The sequence below is a fragment of the Pezoporus wallicus genome, unplaced genomic scaffold, assembly GCF_028554395.1.
Source record: "Pezoporus wallicus isolate ANWC-B61680 ecotype Strahan unplaced genomic scaffold, APGP_CSIRO_Pwel_v1 contig_6155, whole genome shotgun sequence".
NCBI classification, from domain to species: Eukaryota; Metazoa; Chordata; class Aves; order Psittaciformes; family Psittacidae; genus Pezoporus; species Pezoporus wallicus.
In genome coordinates this window covers 521,672-546,072 of record NW_026637610.1, presented here as the reverse complement: position 1 = coordinate 546,072, position 24,401 = coordinate 521,672, and the positions used below count along the sequence as shown (strand labels likewise).

Below are 24,401 nucleotides of genomic sequence, written 5' to 3'. Positions count from 1 at the left end.
GACATTAACAGTTTATTGCTACAGAGATCATGGTCTGGCCTCTTGCTTAATGCAAACTAGCAATGGGAGTTTTCATCCAAAAGTGTTTATATTCTGTGTTATTAAATCTCCATAGGATTACTTCACTGTGGCTACTGTTAATTAACTGTGTGTTAATCTCTGATAATTTATGCATCTGATTAAGAGCCAGTATCTTCATAAGTACCTGTTGTTTGTTTTCTGCTGCTCTGAACAGGCAGAGTTTGTTGTGCATCCTTCAGTGAGTCCTAATGATCCCCTTGTAAAAAGCGCCATTGAGCAGGTGCGTTTCCGAATCTCCAATTCAAGCACTGCAAACAGGCAAGTGGCAGCAATGGTTTGGATGGCTTTTGGGGAATTTGGCTTATCTAGGACATGCAAAAATATGCAGAAGAAATATACACAAAATTAGCAAAAGAAAAGAAAAAGCTGCTCTTTAGCAACAGAGGAATTGAAGCACAAAGATGAGGCAAGATGCTGAATATCTGCTGAAGTTGGGAAAGAAGAGGGATTGAACTCTGCTTATTTTTTACCCAAGTGCTGTCTGGTTTTAATGCAGGATTAAAGTTCCCCAGACGCCATCCCAGGACCAGGCCAATGAAGAAGGTCTGGGGCAAGAGGCAGTTCCTGTTTCAGGAGAAACACAAGAAAACTCATGTAAAGCTGATAACAGTCGGGCAAGAAAAACTGATGACAAATTGGGTGTAACACAGCTAAAAAACTATCACCCAGTTACAGGTACAGCTAACTTCTTTTTTTCTGTCATCTTTCACTTTCCATTTTATTATTAGTAATCACTTGCAGATGTTGGGCTCTCCTAAGATACAAGTGGGGTTTTTTTTCTTTATTTATAAAAGAAATGCTGGGTTTACATTAAAGTAGTCTCACTACCCAGTGGTTTTTTAGTGGCTTATTTTTTCACAATTACAAACTAGGATATTTTTATTCGCTACTACTTGTAATTAATATTTGTAACTTGCACACTTTCAACTGCTCATCTTTCCTTCCAGTTTCTTCACATCAGTTTTACAGAGGTAGCTGTTTCTCCTATTGTAATCCTCTCTTTAATTTCTGTTTGGTACTTCGTCTTCCCTCCCAGTTCCAGGACTTGGGCGTTCTCTTGGCTTTCTTCCCAAAATGCCCCGTTTAAAAATGGTCCACATGTTTCTCTGGTACTTAATTTATGGACACCCTTCAAATAGAACATCCCAAAAAGGAGACAGTGATGGAGAGAAAAAAGGCAGCAAAGAAGGGCTGGATAGGAATGCAGCTGTAGTTGAAGCGCAACCAGATGGGACCTTAGAAATTATGACAACTGTGGTGAATCCTGAAATCTCAGCACAGGAGACCGAGGTGGAGTTGTCTAATCAAACAGGTAAGAAGTGGCACATCTTGACTTGAGCCATGCCAAAGTCTGTAGTAAACACTGAAAAAAGGTAAAAGTATACTTCAGAAAAGATTGAAAATCAATGGTTTAGATAATTTTCAGGTTGTTGTAGATTTTCAGAGTAATATGTTCTGCTCGAACACTCACAGTGTACTGTGAGTTTTAACTGTTAATGCAACTGTAACAGGTTTGTCCTGTCTGAATCTAAGCCAGTCAGTCTTCTTGCTCCTAGTGTATGTGGATGATGAATCATGGATGCGCAATGTCCCTCCTCTCCCGCTTCACAGAGAGTTTGGATTTGGATGGGCTCTTGTCAGTGACATTCTCCTCTGTTTGCCTCTCTCTGTCTTTGTTCAGATAGTACAAGTCAGCTACAAGGTATAGTACTTTTTAGTTTCATGTTCGTTTTACTTTGAAGTCGGATGATGTCAACTATATACCTATAAGCAGTAGCAGCTATCCTCTTTTTTTGTTTTAAAAGCTAGCCATTGGAGTTCACTTAGTTCTTGATAGTCTTTCACAGAAAAGTTAGTTGCTTTTATAGCCACACTGAAAAAAATGTATAGCCCTGTAATACTGCAAATTCTTAAGCTAATATTTATCAAAGAGCTTTTTATAATCTCACTGAATCTTCTGCCTCGTTGATTAACCAGAATAATGTTTAAGCATTTTACAAAAGCAGTAACATTTGCTTAGAAATTATTTCAGTAGACAGTTCTGGTAGCAAAACTTGATACTTAAAAGGATAGTTATATTTTGCATTTTTATTAATTTCTGAAATAATTCTAGGTGGATGGTCTGGAAGAGTATTTAAATGACCCCCTAAAAAAGCACATTCTGATTCGATGTCTTCCAAGGTCAGTCCGACAGCAGCTTCTTTACAAAAGGTAAGCAGATGAGTCAAAGTACATGGCTCTAGGGATGAAACAACAGTGCTTGACTGTTTTATCAGTTATTTCCTGTTTGTGTCAAAGCGAACTTTGTTACTTAAGACAAGGATCATCAATCTTCTAAGGAGAGTGTGCCAAATTGTGTTTTTCTGTTCCAAATAGAAGGTAATAAGAAACTAAACCAATATTCATGCATGCTGTCAGGCAGTGTTTGAGAGCTGGGAGGTTCTGTCCTTCATAACTCATCAGCAGGATGTTACTCTGTATAAAACACACTCCTGACTGCTGCTAAATTGAGAATTTAATAGAGTCTAAATGTTGCTGCCCTTCATAAATCTTTCAGAAGATGCCACATTTCCCAGTTCCAGCCTCTCATACATACCATTCAATTTCTACTCAGGCTTTCAGGGGCACATCTGCCATTGTTTGCCATTCCTCATTTAGGAGATTTAAAAATTGAGATTGGACTGAAGATAGGAAGGGAAATCAACATTAGAGGAAAGTGATTCCAACCCTAACTCTTCTATGATTCTACGATTTGAGTATGTGGAATTAATAGTACTGTGTTAGCTTCCCCAGAAAGTCATTGCAAACGGTAGGGATTTGGGTGTATGGAGGTTTATACAACACTTTGCAAACCTGCAAACATGTCATTGCTAAGTGAATAGTGCTAGGCAGTATCAAGACTTGTGGTTAGCTCAGGTTTGCGATTTCTAACCTATTACTTGCTAAATCTTAGTAACAAGGAAACTAGATTTATGGTATTTTCTGAAATCTGTGGGCTACATCTGATGTGTTTGTGAAAAATGGTGTGGCATCTAACCAGGTTGTCTCCCCTCTCCGCCCCCAGTAGAAGTTCTAACTCAGCCAAACTTGCTTCACTGTTTCTAGGCTTGTCAAATGACCTGACCCCCAGAGAAAACTCCTGGCAAAATATCATTCTCATTAACTGCCCAGAAAACCTTAGGTCTTTGTGAAGTTAAATGTGGGCAAAGCAGATTTTTAGCAAACTCTCTCAGAAACTAGACCTTGAAGAAGTTTTCATGCAGGTTCCAGAATTTTGCTATGTAAGTAGAGATGTAGCATGGGAAATGTTGCAGTTTTTGTTCTGCCAAAGCTATAAGCAACTGAAAGCAGTTTCTTGGAGCAGTAAATCTAAACAACCTTAACTACAAGAATCATTGCCTATTTCTTTATATGTACACATGTGAAGGCTTATCAGCCCATATTTAGCAGTCATGTTTTCTTACTCATGTCTTCTTTTCATAACACTAAATTGTCTGCAGATCTGCTGGTGTTCTGACCTGGTTTAACTCATTTTTATGTGGTACTTCTGGCTAGTTTTGCTCACTGCTAGCAAAATTTTAGTCAGTATTTGTCTAAAACAACTGTGCTTGTGATTTGAGGAGATTTTTGACCTTTGGGATATTACATGTTTTCCATAGGCTGATGATTAAAACAAAAATACCACTTGAGACATTCTGAAACTCAGTATTTAAAAAAAAGCAGTGGTTTCCTGAAACTTATGGTTGCTGCAAGGAAATGGCATTTTTTCTGGTATCGTTTTTAACGTTTTCATGAGTGCTGATTGTAATACCTCTAATATTGCTGTAGGAGGTACATCTTTTCAGTGGTAGAAAACCTTCAAAGATTATGTTATATGGGACTGATACAGTTTGGCCCAACAGAGAAGTTTCAAGACAAAGACCAGGTAATTTTACTTCTTTTTATTTTCATTTATTTTTTAATTTAGCCACTGTTATTCATGATTTTTGTCCAATGAAATAAATACCAGATTTGGGGGTTGTAATGACCTTAAATACTGAAGTAAAATTCCCAATGTTTCAGATGTATACGCAAACCTGAAGATCCAAATGATATATTGCAAGTTGTGCAGATAATTTTTACTTCCTTCTCTGGAAAGGCACTACTCAAGTGTATAACACTGAACACTGTGCACAGTAATGGTTGAGGAGGTTCCAGACTGGCAGCACTTTATGAAATATGAGCATGCCACATTCTTTTTCACTGAGGCATTAGGCACTGGGGGGGGTGACACAGAATAAAGTCAATGATCAGAGTAAAACGAGTACGTTTGTATGCATCTTTTTGTAAATAGAGCGCATGTGCAAGGATAAAGAAGTAAGGACATAAAGTTTATGAGAATGAAATAGATAATTAGGCTCCAGAGCACACCTATTCAAATGCTGAATGAGAGCTTGTAGGAAATAGTCACTCTCTTGGAAACTGGAAATATCCTGTGCACAAGGACAAAAAGAAACTGTTCAAATCTAGAAACAATATACTTGGACTGCTGGCAAGGATTGTTTGGGAGTACAGTGCAATAGGTGGGGAAGGGTGTGTCTTCTGTCAGAGTACTGGCTCAAAACAGCAAAAACTGAGAAAATGCTAAACAGTTCTAAACAACATTAACTTGTGTGTCCTGTGTATTAGGAAATTCTGCTGATTGTTTATTTATTTTTTACCTACCAGCCTGAAATATACTGTATTTGACAGGTCTTTGTGTATCTGAAGAAAAATGCTGTGATTGTTGATACCACTATCTGTGACCCCCACTATAACCTGGCCCAAAGTAACCGCCCATTTGAGAGGCGCTTGTATGTTCTGAATACCATGCAGGATGTGGAAAACTTCTGGTTTGATTTGCAGTGTGTCTGCCTTAATACACCGCTGGGTATGGTATAACTGTACCTTCTTAGTACCTTTACTGTTTATTCTGTTAATACTACATTCTTCCTCCTTTCCTAAAACTTGACCCAGGCTCTGTTTTGTCATTTCAAATGTTTTAATCTCTTGGCTGGTACACCCAAAATAGCTTTAGAAAGGGTACCAGCTTCCCATTAGTTCTGCCCTGAATACAATTTTGGACAAGGTAGTGCTTTCTAATGGAAGCTAACTGGAGCACCATTAGCCTCTATCAAGAAGTGGTAAAAATGTTAGTATTGTCTGGGAGCAGTAGTTTGCCACAGCAGGGTGGACTGAGAATGGCTTGAAGTCTGACTTCTCATGCTGATAGTCAAAACTATTTGTATGCCTAGGAGTTATCCGCTGTCCTCGTTCAAAGAGAAGTAACCTTCAAGGAGAGGAGACTGCACTAGATGTAGAAATGGAACAAGAGTCAGCAGTGGATAAACACAATCTTGAACGCAAATGTGCAATGTTGGAGTATACCACGTATGTCATCTTCATCCTGGCTTTGTTTCTTGAATAGAATGGGCAAAAAAATCTGTTCTGGTTTTGAGGATGTTGCCTAGTAGCAGAAGCAGTTAAGACTTTAGCATTTCAGTTGGGTGTTGTGGGGTTTTTCTTCGTAATTCAGAGGCTATCTGATTAAAAAGACATGTAGTTATATATCACATTTACAAGTAACTTGTCCACTGAGCAGGTTTTTATACTAGAGGAATGGGAAAAACAGATTCAGATTTCCTTCCTAAGTAGTACAAATGTCTGTTGTTGGAGAAGGCAAAGTTAAGAGGGGATAAGTGCTCCCTAAGTACAGTTAATGCAAGGGAAAAAAATTAAAGATTCTCTGTTTCTGTGCTTTATATCATGGTATCACAAGTAGCCTGTAGCTTCAATAGCTACTCAGTGTTAGTTGGAATTCTGTCCTTCTGTGTTGCAGTTTGCTGCATATTGTTTACAGATTGATTTCTAATTTGGGGTTGGTGTACATTGCTAAAATCTGTAAGTGATCTCTGGAGCACTTCATCTCCTGCCTAGTCACAACCGGAATACTTGAGAGGACAGAGTGCTTGTGACCTGTGACAGCTGTGCAGAATGACAGTTAAATTTTTTTATATTGTATTGTGCACTGTGGTTTAGTTTTGTCAATATTCAGTTTTTCTAAACAGCCTGTTTAAAAGTATTTTCAGTGAGTTCAGTGTTAGAGGTAGACACATCAAGTTATCTTAAAAAAGTTAACGGAGTTGAAGGAACCCGATTCCACTGATCCTTGCTGACAGAAAAAAAAAAACCTGTTCAGTCCACTTGTCAGCTTTTGCATGTGGTCTGCATTGTATGGTAAGAAATCCTTTATATTGGATATCTTGTGTTTACTTGCAGTTAGGCTGGAGATGATTGCAACATCTTTGAGGTCAAGAAACACGTTTTGGATATTTTTTTCATGGTAGCTTTCAAGAAAATCTTTCAGGAAGTGAAACAGGATTTCAGAAATACTCTTTGGTGTTATTACTGGATTGTCAGAGCTGTCGTAACTGCTCCATAATGCAGAGCTCATTCATGGTTTGATTATTTATTTTTTTTAGGAAATAAGTTTTTCTCCATGGTTCTTTGCAAAATATCATATTTATAAAGAAAAAAAATCTTTTTCTTCCATTCTGCACTCTAACACCACATTAATTATTAAATAGCTCATTTAGGAAAGGTACCAGTTCATCTATTCCATGCCAGTCACTGTTAGTTTTGTCCTCCTGGGGGGAGAATTGCAGTGCGTTGTTTTTTTTCTTGTATATGTATTTAAATAAGCTTTAATGTATTTTGTTGGTGAACTGGAGAGACCAGTGCTTGACAGTCAGTGTGAAAAAGGGTTATGATTGCCTTTAGTTCCTGTGGGAGATTTTCCCCACACTTTTCAGTTTTCCATCTGAGTTGGTATTTTCTCTAGTTTTATGGCAAGAATAGCATTGGGAACAGTTTAATGTGGCCATTGGAACTTACTTAACAGTAATGAAGTTGCTCTGGGTTTAATGTTGAAACTGAGAGCTCAGTCATTAAATATCAGGGATTAAAACTTGATGAAAAAGTATTGTTGTCATGCTCCTTCAGGAGCAGGGTTAAAGAAAGGAACAACTCTCAACCCTGTCTAAACTGGGAGGGCAACGGTTGAGTTCTGCACACACATCACTTAAGAGCAGCTGAGAAAGCACTCACTGCAAAAGAATTGCTATGTATTTTGTTATTCTTTCTGCTAGAGGCAGCCGAGAGGTGGTTGATGATGGAACTATCCCTGGAGATGGCTTAGGAGCTGCAGGTCTGGATTCCAGCTTTTATGGGCATCTAAAACGCAATTGGATCTGGACAAGCTACATCATCAATAAGACTAGGAAGGTGGGTATTGTAAAATTTATATGCTGTAATGACTTTTCCAAACTCTAATATTCTCAAGGTTGAGATACTGATAGCAAAATCACTGCTTGCATGCTTTCAGCCATGCGTCTTTCATCACTAGAAAGAAATTAATGCCAAAGGTGGTAAATCTTGGTGCTGAAATGAGTGAAAGAGTTGGATGTAAATTTAATCTGAACTGAATTCAATAGTACATTTGACCAAAGGAGAAATAATTTAGCAAGCAATTTTCATTACTTGAAATGTAGAAGTGTTAAAACTGAAAAATCCAGAACAAGGAAATACACACAAAATGAATATTACTAGGAAGTCCAGCACAGGCAAGTAAGAATGGCCATGCCCATTCTGGCCAATGTCCTGTCTCTGGCTGCCGATACAAGATTCGTAGGGAGGGTGTAAGAGCAAGCGAGTTGTGTAGAGATATTCCTCAGAATATTCTCCCAGCTGTCTGCAAGCTTGCCTCAAGGCCATTCTAAACCGGGGGGTGATGTTTCAGAGCAGTTAATAGCTTTTTCTTCTAGGGTTAATTTCTGTGATTGTTTTTTTGGACTCATGTAAGTCTGTAGTATCCACAACCTCATGCAGCAAAGTGTTTCAAAGTCCTATTATGTGTCATTGTAGCCAGGGATATTTTCCTTTATACTGAAGATTTATTTCTGACACAACTCAAAGGATATCATGTATAGAGTTGTTAAAAACAGTGCATTCTTTCCAAATATCACCTTTTATAAAGCTGTGTTGTCTTAGGAAACTGCCATTTCTGAAAACGGACTGACAGTGAGACTCCAAACCTTCTTAACAAAGCACCCCCTCTCACTCAGTACTGGAGGTAAGGTGGTGCTGGTGCTGGTGGTGGGGTCTGTAACTGTATTATAGCTGTTGCTGTCTTTGTCAAACTCAGTCTGGAGGATGTGGGTTATTCCTGTCTCCTTATGGTAATCTAGGATACTTCTGGGGCAGTAAAATGGGTAAATAATTTCCTTCCCTATTTCTGGATATATGGAACAATAATTTTTTAGCCAATATTGATGACAGGAGTTGTTCCTGTCTCCTTACAATGATCTAGGATGCTTCTGGGGCAGCAAACTAGAGATGTAAATAACTTTCTGTAAAACAGTCATTTTTATCCTTTGTAATTTCTGATGTACAGTGTGCAGAAATTCTAGAGGGACCAATGTTTTGTACAACTAGACACTGTTGCAAGCTAAGGAAGAGGAAATGCTCCAGGTTGAATATAAAACATGAACTCAGGCTTTGTAATTACTTGATGATTCCTCATTTATGTGGGATTTTATTCTGTGATTTGCTGAGAAGTGGCATGAAATGATATGACTAACAAAGGGCAAGTCTGAGAGGGCATGGGTGTTTTAATATACTAAAACATTGGCATTAGCTCTTTATACCTTAGTATTATAGAATGCTATAGCTGTAAAGCAAATTTACTACTGTAAATATATGTAATTTTAGGTAACAAAATTAGTATTTTGGGAGAAGCAAAGGTGGGAGCTGAGTCACTTGTCCAGAAAGATGAAAATATTGAAATAAGTAAAGAACCAGCCCAGGATCGAACCAAACGAGTGAGAGGTGGAAAAGGCCAAAAGAGGAAGAGGCTTCGGAAAGATGCTGGAAAGAAGACAAAGAGGAAAAAGAAGGGTAAGTAACACATTAGGAAAAAGAAGCATTCTTTTTGATGCATAGGCCTGCTGTGAGTTGCTTTAGAAAAGCTGATGTAACTGTCACGTGGTGTGGGAACTTCATGGCCATATCTTTGGCTTCCCTCTTTCAGTGAAGAGGTTGAGATGTCCTGGGGCTGTACACTAGCTCTGAAGTAAAGCAACAGTGCTGTGACTGTTACCTGTGTGTGAATTATGATTGCACTACTGAACTGTACAGACTAAACAAATTCCAGTTGTGTCTGCACCAGATCAACTCACTGCAGTTCACCATCAGCTTTTGGTAGCTGGCTTAAAGGTTCTTCATGGTATGGTACTCTAGGTTGTCAGTTTCCTAACTGAAGTGATGTTTTTCCAGGGAGGGGTATTAATGCATTTTACTTCCTGAACTGCTACTTTTCTTCTCTGCTTTTGTCTTTCATTCCTAACAAACTCCAGTTGGTGCTGATACTGGCTGTGATAGGAGTTTCAATTAATCCAAACATGTAATGCTGAGATAACGGTCTTTTTTGTCTTTTTTTTTTTTCTCCCTCTGATTTGTTAGCAGAGGATTCTGTAGAAAAAAGCAAAAGACTCCGCTACCACGATGAAGCTGACCAGAGTGCCCTGCTGAGAATGACACGTCTGCGTGTCACCTGGACAGTGCAAGAAGACAGTCTGCTCATGCTGTGCCGAATTGCTAGTCACGTGCTAAATGCAAAGGTATTTAATAGACCCATTAAGTAGTGGTCCTGCATACTGAGCACACATATCATCAGTCCTTGAGATTCATCCTGGTTCTAACCATCATGTGTGAACATTAAAAGCTGAAGTTTAACTCCAAACACATTTGTTCTTCACACAGGTAAAAGGGGCCTTTGTGCCATGGCAAGTCGTTAGGGATATCATGCATGCCAGCTTTGAGGAGTCCCTTGATAAAACTTCTCATTCTGTTGGACGAAGAGCTCGTTATATTGTCAGAAATCCTCAGACCTATCTTAATTACAAGTAAGAAGGTTTCTGTCTATGTTTTAGGCTAAATTCTCCTGAACTTAAGTGAAGGGATACAGTCCTGTGGTTTTGTCTTGTTTCATGTGACTTACAAATTTCAACTGTTTTTTGACCCAGTGCTATCAAATCTGTATTGAATTGGGAAAATTTCAACTATGTACAACACCTTCAATTGTGTCTGTTGCAGAGTTTGCCTTGCTGAGGTTTACCAAGATAAAGCCCTCATTGAAGATTTCATGAATAGAGAAAATAATTATGAAGATCCACAGGTAAGAGGGAAGTATTCTAAAAGGTCATAGAGCACTTTATGCTGTTTGGGTTACTGAGTGCCTGCACTGTTTCAATTGCTGTAATTTAATCCCTTCTCTCTCCCTTGTACCCTTAGCCATTTTAAAAATAGCATCATTATAAAAATGCATCATCATTGCTGGTTGGAGAGTAAAGTGGACACAGGCAGCTTTCCAAAGGCATATAAACAGCACTGCTGTGCAACAAAAATGTTTCTCAGTATGCTTGTTTATAAACATCCATGACTGAGCATCTGTATGCACTGACTGGGTTTGGGGGGTGGGGGTTATGCTCTCAGCCTCCTTGTTATCTGAGCAAGAAAGCATTTTTGCTCTGTGATTTCTTATCCTGTTTGCATGTCTAAATACTGCCTTAGCTTCTGTGGATGAGTGCGGGAAAGTAAGCAAATTTAATGAGGGAAGTGCTGATTCGATCAGTCAAAAGATCTTATTTAAATATTTAGCTTTTTCATGTCTTAAATCAAGCACAATTTCAAATTGAAAAGTTGTTTATGCTGTCAGTGCAAACTGAATTTCAAGACTTTTTTTGAACTGGGATCACATCACAGCAAGACTTTGTTTTTATCCTGGAATGCCAATTCGTATTGTCAGCAAACCCCAGTCAGTTCTTTTATTAGATTTGTGTTTGTTTAAATTAAGAGTAGTTGTTCACTGATGAGACATTGCTAAAATAAATGCATGTGTCACTAGCCCCAAAGTCTGTCTTTGAAAGCAAATAAAAACTTGTTCCTAGAGAGTTCCTCTTCTGTCACAGGTGTTCTCTGACCTATGATTGTACAGAAAGACTTAATGGAGAATGCGATAAAGCCTGAAGGTTATAAAGAGAATAAAAAAGACTTAAGCAGAAGCTTAAACAAAGACCTACCAAGAGATCTTATGCTGTTAATTCAGTATAATTGTTTTCAGAACATATGTTTATGGTGGGTTGCTTGTAGTTGTGAGCGTGATTACAGACAGAACCTGCAACTGTTGAATGAATCAGCTAACATGACCTCCACAGGGCTTTTTTGATGCATTCACTTGTCTGTTGTACAGTTTCTGACATGATAATTCAAAACTGGCCACTTCTACTAGAATATTCCGTGAATGCTTTGAAGGTAAAGGGTCTTTTCCCATTCTGAGAAACTGAGGCTGATAACATTTCTATCTCTTCTTTTCTAAGGTTTGTGCAAAGGAGTTTAAAGAATTTGTGGAAAGACTGAAAGAGAAATTCAGTTCAACTCTGGGGAATCCCAAACTTGAGATTCCTGATACTTTGCAGGAACTCTTTTCCAGGTAAGTTTCAGTAAATAAAAGAAGCAATGTTTCCTCCAAATCCATACTTCCTAAATAATATAACTGATTTTAGTTATTTGCATAAACTTGTTTATTTTAAACCATTCCTGTTTTGCTAAATAAGACTTTTAAACCAGAAATTCACAGTGTCAGATTTCATAAATTGTCAAGTCCTCAACTTTGCTATTAGAGATGTTGCTACTCAGGTACATTTTAATTGTAGGATCATAGAATGGTTTGGGTTGGAAGGGACCTTAAGGATCATATAGTTCCAACACCCCTGCCATGGGCAGGGATACCTTCCACTAGACCAGGTTGCTCAAAACCCCATGAAAGAGGTTTCCCTTTACAGTCTTCCAGATTAACTGGATCCATTTTACATCACAATTTGTAGCTGGTTGCTCAGCTAAACCATCTCAGTGCTGCTAAAATTGTTGATACCAAAGAGCTCTCAGCTTTGTATAGCATTCTCCAGCTCAGATTGTCAAACTTTTTCATGTTGAATAACACTTGGAGAGTGTGAAAATCTGGGTCTTGCACCATTTTATGATAACAAATGTAGCACCTTTGTACATTTTCTTACTTTGGGAAGAGCTATATGTTACAGCAAAAGTGCTGCTGATGGAAGTCCCAAACCTCAATAGAATAGTAAATCTAGACAGTTCTGTACAGTCTCCTGACCATGTGTTTTATCTCCTTGTCAACAGATAATTTAGAGCAGTGAAGGAGATTGATCTGGTCAGTTGTTTTAGTTTTTGACACTTGTGCTGAGGGCTGCTGGAGCAGATAGTGCCCATGCGCTGTTTCAACATTTGCTGTATTAGCAGCTGCATTCATCAGTCTCTTGGTTACACAGTTGATATAAAATCACAGAATGTTGCTTTTGTTTCAGTGTTTTCCTTTCCCTTCCCTTAACTAGATTTCGAGTTTTGGCAATTGGAGAAGACACAGCTCAAAACACAAAAGAGGATAGTCTAAGCAGGTGAGTTGCAGTAACACCATTTTTTCCCATTTAGGACTGCAAGGGCATGTCAACCCTTGCATCTGTAAAAGTCATATATACAGTTTTTAATTCAGTGTGGCTTTTATCTGTTTGTTGCAGTGTATAAATTTGTTAACAGAAAAATACTTCCACAAGGCTGTAGGGACCTCTGACATAGATTACAGATTTGATGAATGAAATGACAGCAACAGTGACCTTCCCAAAATGGTGACTGGGCATTATTTTAGATGTGCTTGGAGTATAAAATCACCTCGCTTTACCTTTCTGCTGTGTTATTCTGCAAACACTTCTTTGGGAAGAGCTGTATGTTACCACAGACCACCACTCAAAATGGTGGTCTGTTATCATTAGGACAACAGTGTATGTTTCCTATGTGGGTGCTGTACCTTAAGAGGAGGAGAGAGAACTCTGGACTGACCCAGAAATTCAGGGTGGAAGATAAGGGAAAATGTAACAGGGTCCTTCAAGTGAATGATCCTCAGCTATAGTGACCTCTTAGTGACATCTATTTCAGAAGTGGGTGATTGAATTTGTATACTTTTGTGCTAGTTCAGTAATTCTCTACCTCATGCTCAGAAATCACCATGAATAAACTTTTTTTTCCTTCCTTTTTTCTTTCAGTGTCTATGATATTCATTTTCTAGTGCTACAGAACCTGATTCAGAGCACACTGGCACTCTCAGATAACCAGATGAAATCTTGCCAGTCATTTCAGGTACAGTATCTGGACCAAAACTTTACCAATCATAGAATCCTTTAAGTTGGAAAAGACCTTTAAGATCATTGAATCCAACTGTAAACCTAACACTGCCAAGTCCACCACCAAACCATGTTTGTAAGTGCCATCTATATGTCATCATACAACCCTAAAAAGTTTCACCTTCCTACCTTGCTATATGCCTTTTTCAAACGGGAGCAAAGAAACCCAGAAACTTATATTTGTATCTGTTCTGTGGGAATTACCCTTTTCTGCTTTTAGGAAATTATATATTCTAGGCAGATTTTCAGTATGTTGCTTTTCTCTCTGAGGATAAGATTGCAAGATGTGAGATCGAAGCAATCTTCACAAAATATATGAAATAAATTTTATATCCCTTCCACTGGGTAAAACTGTATCATGATTTAGTGCCCACTTAGGTAGTTGGAATTATGCTCTGGAGGAGATAGCACAAAGACAGTCATAGTATCCAGCTGACATTGGTGTTGGGAGCCTTTCCTTCGGTGCTGGGGATCACAAAAATATAAAGTCTATCAGGTACTTAAAATATATAGAAGTTCAAAGGGAGTTTAATATCTCATCAGCAGGCAAGCATGGAGCCTAGAATCTACCAAAATGTGGTGCAGATGAGCATTTTTACATAAATAATTCTAGTGGGAGCCTGATCCCATTTTGAATATCAAGTGTTCTATAGTATTTAGGTAATTTAATTAGCATTTACTGTGGAAAGCCTGGAAGCCCATAAAAGGAATAGAATAATGTAGTTAAGTAAATTTATATGCATCATTTACATTCCAGCTAGTAGCTTCATATTCATTTAGCTAATGTAACCCTCAAGTAGGTGAGTCTGACAGTGGATTGGGAGCTAACTGCCTTCTGCATTGAACGGGGGGGGGTTTCCAGACGTTTCGGCTGTACCGGGAGTACCGGGACGACGTTCTCGTGAAGGCTTTCCTGGAGTGTCAGAAGAGAAGCTTGGTCAATCGCCGTCGAGTAAACCACACGCTAGGACCAAAGAAGAGCCGGGCTTTGCCTTTTGTACCCATGTCCTACCAGCTGTCTCAGAGTTACTATAGGTGGGTGTCAGAAAGGTTACTGTTCATGTTTAAGCAAATAAAAGAATCTACCTGGGCATGCTGGGCAGGGAGGAGAGAATACACATGAAGTATCTAGAGAAAAGAACCTGACCATCACAGCTGAGGCTGAAGAGATGAGGGTAACATCTATGCATGTGTGTTAGCCCCTTATTTGGTTAGCAATTAGGGCTGTACAGGGAATAGAGCCAAGTTTGCTGGGCAAGCCTTTACAAACACATGCAGAGGATGGGAAGGGTGGCACCAAAACCTAGATGTGGTGGAAAGATTTCTTTAGCACTCTTGTCATTCCGATGGTTGCTTGCTTTTCCTCTTCAGTTACTTTGTGCTGCACTGTACCTGGATGTCAGGAGTAGGGGAGGAGAGTTTAATTGTAATGTGTCACCTTCTGCTTGAGCAGTGAACATCTTTGCTTTATATTTGTTATGTAGTACCTGACCTTAAATACCTAATGTTCTGGAACTAGCAAAAAGACATTGAAAGTAGATGTAGGAGGTACTCGTTCACCATCCATGGAAATTCAACCGTTTGGCTGCTGTATATTACCATGGGTCTAAAATTCATACACAGTAAGAACAGATTGTGAAAGGTTTGTGCTTCATTGAATTTGTCTTTCTGTCCAGAGTTTTTACGTGGCGGTTTCCCAGCACAATTTGTACAGAGTCCTTTCAGTTTCTGGAGAAGCTCAAGGATGCTGAAAAATCAGACCAGCCAGATAACTTCTCATTTAAAGATCCAGAAAACGAGGCATCAGAAGACATGACAGCATTTCCTATGGATGGGCCTGGTGGCCAGTGTGTAGCGATGCTTTCCTTATTTTCCCTGGGACTTGTATCTGTGAATGTGAGAATTCCAGAGCAGATAGTTGTGGTGGACAGCACTATGGTGGAAAACGAAGTGATAAAAAGGTAAACACTGTTACTTCTATTAGCAAATACGGTTTGGAGGTAACTTGAATGGAATTGGACTGAAATTAGCATTTTCTGCACAGTATTGTGGCATGTTTTACTGTGATATAGTTTAGATTTTTATTTCTGAGGAAGCATTCTGAAGACTTCCTGGCACTTCAGTCAGTGTCTGCCATTACAGCCTTGGACTGTGTTTGTCTTCACGTGTGTGACATTTGTTTGCTAGGCAGTGCATTGCCTCCACAGCTAATGTGGAAAGGAGAGCAGTGTGTCTTAGATGAGCATTTTCATTAGCATTATACCTTCCCATTTCAACAACTAAGAAGAATTTTTAACAAGGCTTCAGCTTTACCAGTGAAACCTGTCTCCACAATAGTGGTTCTATTTTGTCTCCTCTTTGATTATATATATTATTTTTTCCTAAAGCCCCCAGTAATTGCATACCACTGAAATGCAAACTTTCCCTCGGCAGTGTAGCCCTATGAATAATTGTTCTTACAGTCATTCTGTATTTTCTTAGACTGCAACTAAAATATTTTGCTGCAGTTTAACCTGTTGCTTCTGTTGTATGTATACATGGAAAATATTTTGTTCTCTCTTTAGAGCAGCTTATTACCTATTTGAAGATTGTTATCATAATCCTCCAAAATATGCAGTTCTTTAAGCGGTCTCAGTTCCTTTACTTGTATTTTTGTGTGTTATGATTCATGTTATGCAGACCTCTTTCTCATTATTTTCCTCTGCACTGAACTGTGTCGAAAAACAAATGCCATGTTCTTGCTGGCAGATGTGTGTTCAGTACATCATGTTACATAGGTAATATGCCTGATAATACATCCCACAATGATGAATGGCCGTGGTCTTGCCAAACAAAAAACTCCAAACAAACAAAAAAAGAAACAGATTATGATTCCTGTGATTCACTCTAACAAGTTTCTTTTCCTTTGTCTAGGTAATTGCTTCCTCTTAGTGTGGGACAGGTGCATAGTACTCTAATATTAATAACATGCATTTGCCTGTACAAAATTGCTTCCTCTTCTTTTCCAGACTATTTCTCCACTTGTTGGAAGTGTTCTGAATGCATATCCTATCTTCTGATGCACTTGAAGTCTCTCCAGTTAGGTGATCCTATGCAGGATTATTGAGCTATTTTATCACCCAGCTCATTAGCAAAAATACACTGAACCCTGGAGTAGTCCCATTTCTGAGCAACAGGCATCTGAATCTTTTTTTTTCTAAACTATTTGTTCTACATTACATGTTCCCTTTTGGTTTTAAATATATTTTAAGGTCTAAATCATCTTGAAAAAGGTTAGAAGGAACCGCTGGCTGTTTCTCTCATAAGCTGCTTAAAGCAGAGGCAACTTCAGAATTAGATCAGGTTGTTTGGAGCCTTCACCTTTATCCGTAATGGCTTTTGTCATGTCCTGAAAACAAACAGTGTTGGTTTGTTTCTGGAAAATCTGTCCTGGCTGCTGCTACTATTCTTTCTTTATGTTGAGGCTGTCTACAGTTTGTTTTGTATTAATGTTTTGGTTGGTTGTTTTTTGGGTGGTTTTTTTCCTCCCTTCCTTTTTTTGAAGTGACTGAAGTCTTTGGTCTGTAATTCTTTCTTCTTTTCTCCCTTAAACTGTCTGCCCTATACTGCAGTATTCCTTATAGTCTCAGCCTTTGTGCTGTGACAGATGTTACCTCCTGATGAAATGTCTGCTGAACCAAAGATTTCAGCACTGTAAGCTGAGATAATTTCAACATGTTTGCAAAAAGAGAGCGTTTCCTTTTCCAGGGACCTTTAGTGTATTTTCTTTTCCTATAATTACTTGTTCTCAGCACTTTAAATCAGGCTGCTATGGACATACCCACAGCTGCTCATAACTACAAACCAGAATGCAGAACAGCAGGTGTTCTTGCTCTGCTCAGGATAATGAGTCACTTTCTTATTTTGGAATTAAAAAAGCAATAACCAAACAAAACATCTCTCTTTGCTGTAGTTTGGGAAAAGAAGGACTTGACGATGATGACGACGATGATGATGACTTAGATGACACCTCTGGAGGCAAACGGAGAATTGAAGTAAAAGCTCGTCAAGCATCTCATACCAATTACTTACTGATGAGAGGCTACTATGCCCCTGGAATTGTTAGCACACGCAATCTGAGTCCCAGCGACAATATAGTGGTTAATTCCTGCCAGGTGAAGGTTAAACTGCGATGCACACCAGTTCCGGGAAGACTCAGCTCTTCAGGTTAGTTTCTGTGTGGCCTGATTTGCACAGAAGTAGGTTTGAGCAGGAAAGAGAGTAAACTCAACAGCCGAGGAACCAATTTGAACAAAACCTCTTTAAGAGGAACATTTTGTTTGTCATTAATGTGCAGTTTGCCTGTAATACTTTCTCTCCTCACATGAAACAGGTAGTTGACTTCTGCAAACACCTTTTCCTTCTAACAGGTCCTTGCCTGTATTTCATATTGAGTGAAACTTAATCCAAAGAGGAAGTCTGTCCTCTACTTTGTTACCCCTTCTCCAGGAGATTTTTTTCAGTCCCTTCTGCAACTTAGAATAGTTGCAGAATTATATGACATATTATGTCACACCCAGCCTTTCCCTTGTATAAAGAGAAAAGAAGACCTTTCAGAGCTCTTTGAATGGCAATTCACACTTACCTCATGTAGCTCTCTGAAATAGTGGTTTCCAATCTCTGGCCTTTTCCCTACAGTACTTTAAACATTTTGATCATAGTTAAAGCTTGAATATTTGCAATTTATCAGCACTCCCCTTCTCAAAGAGTATCTTCCTTTCAGTTCTAATGCAGATGTATCCAGGAAAACCTTTACTTGTTTAGCTGTTTGGTTGGAAGGTCTAGTGTTGTCCCTGCCTGTTGCTGTTGTGGTAGAGGTAAAATAGCAATTCTTTTTCATATCTCTGCTGCCACACATGCCCTCCAGGTCTATTAAGCTGACAGCTCATTACAGTTGTTCTCAGTTTAACTTGGCTGTCAAAGGAGCGCAGCTGGCACATGTGTGTCCCAAAGGCATGATGTAAAGGCAGCCTGCAGATGAAAGGGAGGGGAGCAGGTAAGAACAGTGCCAAAGCTACCCTCTAATCATCCAGGACTGGAAAAAGGTGTTACGCTGCTTCAGCTTCTAAATACTCTGCACAGTGGGGGTGGGTTTGCACAGTGCTGAACCTTTCTCCATACACAGAGATGCTTTGTTATACTGATTGTACTGAGACAATGTCAGCTTGTAGTTTCTAACCATATTTGGCTAATAGCTTTCTGCCATGGATCAGCTGCTTCCAATTTTTTGATTCATAGGGTCCTCCATAGCATTTCCTTGCCCTAGACTTTTCACTGGGTCATCTTGAAGAGAAAAAGAGAATTCCCTCATTAAACTGACCCAGTGGTAGGGAGAATACAAGTCTGCACTGTCTTTCAGCAATATTTCACATTGGTCTGAGGGTAAGCCCTTGTAAACTAGCCTACTGCTCTTCTACAGGCATTTTCGGAGACAGGTACGTGAGGCAGAAAGAAAAACAGGAAACTGCAGCAATGAAGATGGAAAACTGAGCTCTGATTTTAATTGGATTAGCTTAGAACACATCTAATCTGTCTCAGATATTTATCTTTATGTAGTGTGCTGTGTAGTAACAGCTGCTTCACGGCTTATATACTTGGGGTTTTATTTGCTTTGCAGTTTCTTCTTTGATTGATAACATGGATGTGGGGGTTTCCTGCCTCCCTGAGACTTTTTCCAGACTGATAAACATCCAAGAAGAGGATTATGAAGTTGATCATTTTCTTCATGAGTGTACAGATCATTATGGCTACAATCCTGGAGATGTAGCTGCTGTTATGGAGATCCGTAATGCAATAGAGGCAACTTCCCACTTTGGAATTTGCAAAGTTGAGCTGAGCAAACGTTTCTGCAGCTATGAAGAGGTGGAACCTGAACGCACCAGGAGCTTGGAGCAGTACATTCAGGTGGGTTTACAGCCAGCTGCTTTCCATATGTTAATAATTAGATGCTTAGTATTCCCCTCAAATAGCACAACCTTCCAAGATATAGGAAGCAAGTATAAATAGAACAAAGTTGTTTATATTGGGCAAGAGATCACATACCTGATAGCAATCTCACCTCAAAGTTAGGAAGGCCAAAAATTAAAGCAGCATTTATTCAAAGATAAGAATGAATGGTTTTAGAAACGTAAAGGTACCAACCTTCACCTTTGGAAGCAAAATACTCTTTCCCAGCTACATTTTAACTTAATTGAAGCTGAACAAAAATGTCTTGTGCTGTCATTTCAGTAAAGTTTAAGAGGTAAAATATCAACTTCAGTGCAGCAGGACAGAAAATTGAATATTCTGCTAAACTCTTTCTTTGCTGCCAGTTAAAGATGACATTTTCCAGCAAAAGCTCCTGAGATAATTGTGTGGTTTTGTTTGTTGTTATAGGACCTTATTGAAATGAAGCAAGTTTTAGAAGTAGGAGGCCATACTATAAGACTGGTTGCAATAGTATTTGCTAAGCCATGGCTATTACATTCAGTATGTCTGAAGAATAAACCAGATGATTCTGATCAGCAAGGTACAGATGCCACTCTCCCAGATGTACAACAGGACTCCCTGCCACTGGAACCAAAGAATGGAGACGAATGTTTGAGAGAGGAGGAGCAGCTGGGAGAAGACACACCATCCGTCAGTGATGAAGAACCACCAAGGAAGAGATTTAAGACTCAAAATGATGTCCTTGCAGATGGCGATCAACTCTACCAAGGTTCACAGAGCAGTTTGAAAAGTGCAGATGAAAATAACTTTGATGCAGGTGTTCCTGATTCTGCTACAATGATGGATGAAGAACCAGACTCCCTGGGAGGGCAGACAGAACACCTAGCTGAACACCCTGTGAGTGTTCCAGGTGCTACAAATGTGGACACTTACAAGGAACAAGATAAATCTTGTTCTGAAGACAAAAAACTGGAAGTAGAGAATGATGAGCTCAGCACTGAGCAGAACAAGCAGATTCCTAGCCTTGAACAATCAGCCAGTGAGCAGGATGATGATCTTTCCTACTTACAGGAGAACCCGGGAGTATCTAAAGGTACGTAGGAGCTCTCTGCTTCCAAGAAATAGAGCTTAGCTCATCATCAGTTGATCCCAAACAGGTAGCTCCATTTTATAAGCAAATACTAGATTCTTTATGAAGCTATACGAGAGAAAGAGAGGTCGTCATTATTCACAGTTGAAGTGACATAACACAACTTTATCTGGAAGGTCTTGGAGGTTTCACATACGTCAAAGATTCCATCCTATGCCTATTGCTGCAATGTTCATGACTAGTCCAGAAAGGTGTTTTCCTTTAAAACTCTTTTCTATGTCTTACTCTTCTCCAAAAACATATCTGAATCTGAAGTTTCTCAACTCTGCCTTCAGTCCAAAGGCTAGACATCTCTAAACCTAGAAAACACAGCGTTACTGGTGTACATCTAACTAGAATGCCCATGACTGAAATGTAGTAAAGTCATTAAACCATTCACCAGAAAGCAGCACATGCCAGTGAGAAGATTAATAGCCTCGTTTGTAACCCAATTTGACTTCATTTTAAAATTTCCTTTTTACTGCCAGTTTTCTTTTTTAGTAGCTAGTAGTTCTTGCCAAGCTCTACATTAAGTAGGTTGTTTGGGATTTTATTTTGTTGTTGTTTTATCAGCTCTGATTTCAGATTGAATCACAAGCTAATTGCCTGTGTGGTATTTTGCCAAGACCTGCCATTACCCATGTTTAGAGATGCAGACTGAAAATCACTGCAGACTGATCCCTAGCCTCTTAAAGCCTGGTATTGTTTAATTGGAGCCTTCCTGCAGCAAACAGACTCAGGGCTGTCTAAACTGCATAGACTTCAGCAGTTCTTAACATGAAATGGCTAACTTACAGCTTTGGATTTAGTTTCCTCTACTTGTTTGTAACACAGGAGGGAAGAAATAGTTATGTTATCAAGCACAGAGTTCTGACTGGTCTTACTGTTGAAGGCCAGCTGAAGGGTTTACATGTGCTTAAGCCAAAGCTGTTAGCCTCTGGGTGTGGTAGATGTTAAGTAATTGTGTAATTAAAGTCCATGACATAATGCATCCTGGAAGTTTCAGAGAAAACCTTCACTTTCAGTCTGAACCCTGCTGAAATCCTGAGTTTGCATTCTCAAGTCCACAGCTGCTTGGACTTCTTCTCACTTTCCATAGGTTTACCAGGAGCATGAAGTTAGATAAGCCTAAGTGAGCACAGCAGGCTGAGAACGCTACACAGGGTTCTGTGTGAAACTTGGTTCTTTCAGTCAATAGAATTACCTGTTGCGCAGCCACGTCACCGTATTTCTAGGAATAAAACTTCTTGCTGTGATTTGGGAGTGGAACCACAAATTGGGTGGTTGGAGAAGACAGATGTGGTTGCAAGAAGAGGTTTGGGAAGAAAGGGTATGCTGCAGTCAGGTAAAGGCAGTCAGCATGGAAGCTCAGAGCTCCCCGTGCAACCAGATCAACATGCAGCATAGCTTGTGTGTGTTATTTTCTAATGTAAGCTGTTGCATTTTACAGCATGGACACCTTTTACTTTCCTTCCACTAGATAAAAGAGTTTGGGTTAATTAAAAACAATGTGTTCCTTTCTTTCCAGGAAGTTCTATGACAGATATATCCCAGGCAGCCAGGGACCGGTGAGTAACACAGACTTCTGCAGAGTAACTGAACTTAGCACTAACAAATTAATATCTGGAAGCAAATGGTTTGGAAACCTTTGTTTTATGCAGCATTGCGCAGTGAGCATTGATGATGGAGAAATCCCATGTCGTCCTCCGTTGTTCCTGTTAATGTTACTCGTGCTCATGTGCATGCTAGAAAAATTTGATAAGTTTTTTTTCCAGAAAACCAACTAACTTGGAGGAACAGAATTAATTTTATTTCGTATTAAGTCCAGTGCCTGAAAGTCTGAGCTACCACATGCCCAGGAAAGACCTGAAGAAACTGCAGCATGGGAAATTTCAGTTCCCACACAGGGTCTTTTGACTCCAAAATGCTAAAAATGAGGAATTTTTTTTCTATCTGAGCACTGTTGCTGCATGTTGCAGATTAAAGCAGGTCTTGAGTAACTTCTGGAGGATGTTAGAGCTGGTGACAAACAAAGCTTTCCTGGTCATCAAGACTCCAGGTAACCAGTGGGTGGCATACTGGTGCTAAAAGCACTTCTTTTAAGTGGACACTTTAATGTGAAATACTTCAGGTCTGTGGAACTGTCTGATAGTTTAGCACCAGCCTCTGCCCAGAGCAGCTACAGAATTTACACACAGCACGTGAGCCAACACTGGCAATGGATGTAGTTGGAAGAATTAAGTCCTGATGGAGCTGAACTTAAATTGTCTTTTGCAGGGCCTGCGAGAATGTCTGCTTCATTGGGAGACCGTGGAGGATTGTGGATGGGAACCTGAATAAACCTGTGTGTAAAGGGATGATGGAAGCCGTGCTCTATCACATAATGACAAAACCAGGCATAACAGAAGGCGCACTGCTGCAGCATTACATGGGGGTACTGCAGCCTGTTGCTGTCCTTGAGATACTGCAGGTATGTGAAGCACCAGCTGTGTGAACTTTTAATCTGGTTCAGCTTCCACACAGAAGAGTCAGCAACTACTTTGCTGGAAGTCCCAGGGAAACGGGATTCTGAACAAACCATAAAAAAAATCCTCTCCCCTTCCTAAAGTAACTAAAGCCAGAGCAAGTTACTGTTCACAATGAGGGAGGAAGGAAACCTGCTTTACCTGTCACTGAAATGACCATACGGCTGATTTTAAAATTTGAGCTTGCTTCTGAAACAATGTACATGCAGTTAAAGTTCTAGTTGGTTTCTGAAGTGGTGGCTTGTCACTGTGAAATACCAAATTGGACTGTTTAATACAGTGTTGATCACTAGAGTTTAGCTTTGTTTTTCCCTTATACACCTTTCAGATGAGTAATCTTTAATGTAAGAATCAGACTGAGCTGTGTCTGTGCTAGACAGCACTGTAAATAAGACCTTCTGTCCTGACAGACCTGCTTAGAGGCACTTTTCCTTAATTATGAAACATTACACGGAGAGAAAAATTAGAGTCTCTCATCTTTTCCCCACATCTTGAAGTTTGATTGCTACCACCACTGCTATTTTGCAAGTGAAATCTTTATTTGTATTTTTTTTCTGTAAGTATTTAAAATCTTAATCATAGCAATAATATTGCAGTCCTTCCCATAAGCATGGCTTCCCCTGCTAATGCTGGAAATCAGTCTTCCGTCATACGTACGCCACACTTGTCCAAAGGCTTGTACTTTTTGGTAACAAGGCAAGTTGTGTACCCTACCATCCTGTTTCCCAGGTGTTCCAGCACAGCTTATCCGTAGGTCCTGTGCTGGAGCAACACTACCAGGAGGGAAGCTGGGATGAGGGGACAGGCTTAAAACTGCAGTAGAACATACAATGGTGAGGCATGCATATGTGGGAATGAGTACAGATTCCTCAGCAATTTTAATTCAAATCCACAAAAACAAGCAGTTACCTGTACGTTTTACAGACTGGAGGACTTGAGTCTAACTTCTCTACCAATAAACTTGGTAAGACTTGGCTTTGAAACCACAGACAGAGCTTGTATCTGTAATATACCAAATATTAGTAAATCTAGGTGCATACCTATGTCAGATGATTTAATATACACCAGGTGTTTTCAGCAAATAGAGCACATAAATGACCTTGGTGGGTGGTGCCATAAGAGTAAATACCAACCCATTAGCAAGAACTGACCCCAGAGTCTGGGATTTACATTGATATGGCCTGAAATCATTTGCAACTGGTCCTCAATGTTGAAATACGTTGTTGAATGCATATTCTGTCTCAACAGCCAAATGTCAGCCACTGTGTTAACATCTGTAAGAAAGCATCTATCCAGCTACGGGAACTTGCTTTGCTGTGCTGTGAACTTTGCCACCCCAGTGGGGGATGGCACTTCACCTGAGGGGGTGAA

At 39.5% G+C, this 24,401-nt stretch overlaps 1 protein-coding gene across 3 annotated transcripts in view; it reads left to right on the top strand.

Moving 5' to 3' along the window:
- Window positions 1–24,401, top strand: part of GTF3C1 (general transcription factor IIIC subunit 1) — a 41,648-nt gene that overhangs the window by 16,765 nt on the left and 482 nt on the right. For 2 of the 3 annotated variants that reach the window (XM_057406581.1, XM_057406580.1), the window contains exons 13-36: window positions 236–339; window positions 578–756; window positions 1,118–1,393; window positions 1,638–1,783; window positions 2,195–2,292; window positions 3,910–4,006; window positions 4,813–4,990; window positions 5,355–5,490; window positions 7,248–7,383; window positions 8,149–8,230; window positions 8,869–9,054; window positions 9,619–9,776; window positions 9,919–10,061; window positions 10,252–10,333; window positions 11,535–11,647; window positions 12,567–12,629; window positions 13,272–13,365; window positions 14,272–14,444; window positions 15,086–15,370; window positions 17,362–17,615; window positions 19,066–19,352; window positions 19,824–20,469; window positions 22,034–22,073; window positions 22,783–22,975. In XM_057406581.1, coding sequence (XP_057262564.1) covers window positions 236–339; window positions 578–756; window positions 1,118–1,393; window positions 1,638–1,783; window positions 2,195–2,292; window positions 3,910–4,006; window positions 4,813–4,990; window positions 5,355–5,490; window positions 7,248–7,383; window positions 8,149–8,230; window positions 8,869–9,054; window positions 9,619–9,776; window positions 9,919–10,061; window positions 10,252–10,333; window positions 11,535–11,647; window positions 12,567–12,629; window positions 13,272–13,365; window positions 14,272–14,444; window positions 15,086–15,370; window positions 17,362–17,615; window positions 19,066–19,352; window positions 19,824–20,469; window positions 22,034–22,073; window positions 22,783–22,975 — 4,149 coding nt within the window. The remainder of the gene's footprint in view (window positions 1–235; window positions 340–577; window positions 757–1,117; window positions 1,394–1,637; window positions 1,784–2,194; window positions 2,293–3,909; window positions 4,007–4,812; window positions 4,991–5,354; window positions 5,491–7,247; window positions 7,384–8,148; window positions 8,231–8,868; window positions 9,055–9,618; window positions 9,777–9,918; window positions 10,062–10,251; window positions 10,334–11,534; window positions 11,648–12,566; window positions 12,630–13,271; window positions 13,366–14,271; window positions 14,445–15,085; window positions 15,371–17,361; window positions 17,616–19,065; window positions 19,353–19,823; window positions 20,470–22,033; window positions 22,074–22,782; window positions 22,976–24,401) is intronic. The other variant, XM_057406582.1, reaches the window with a different exon arrangement.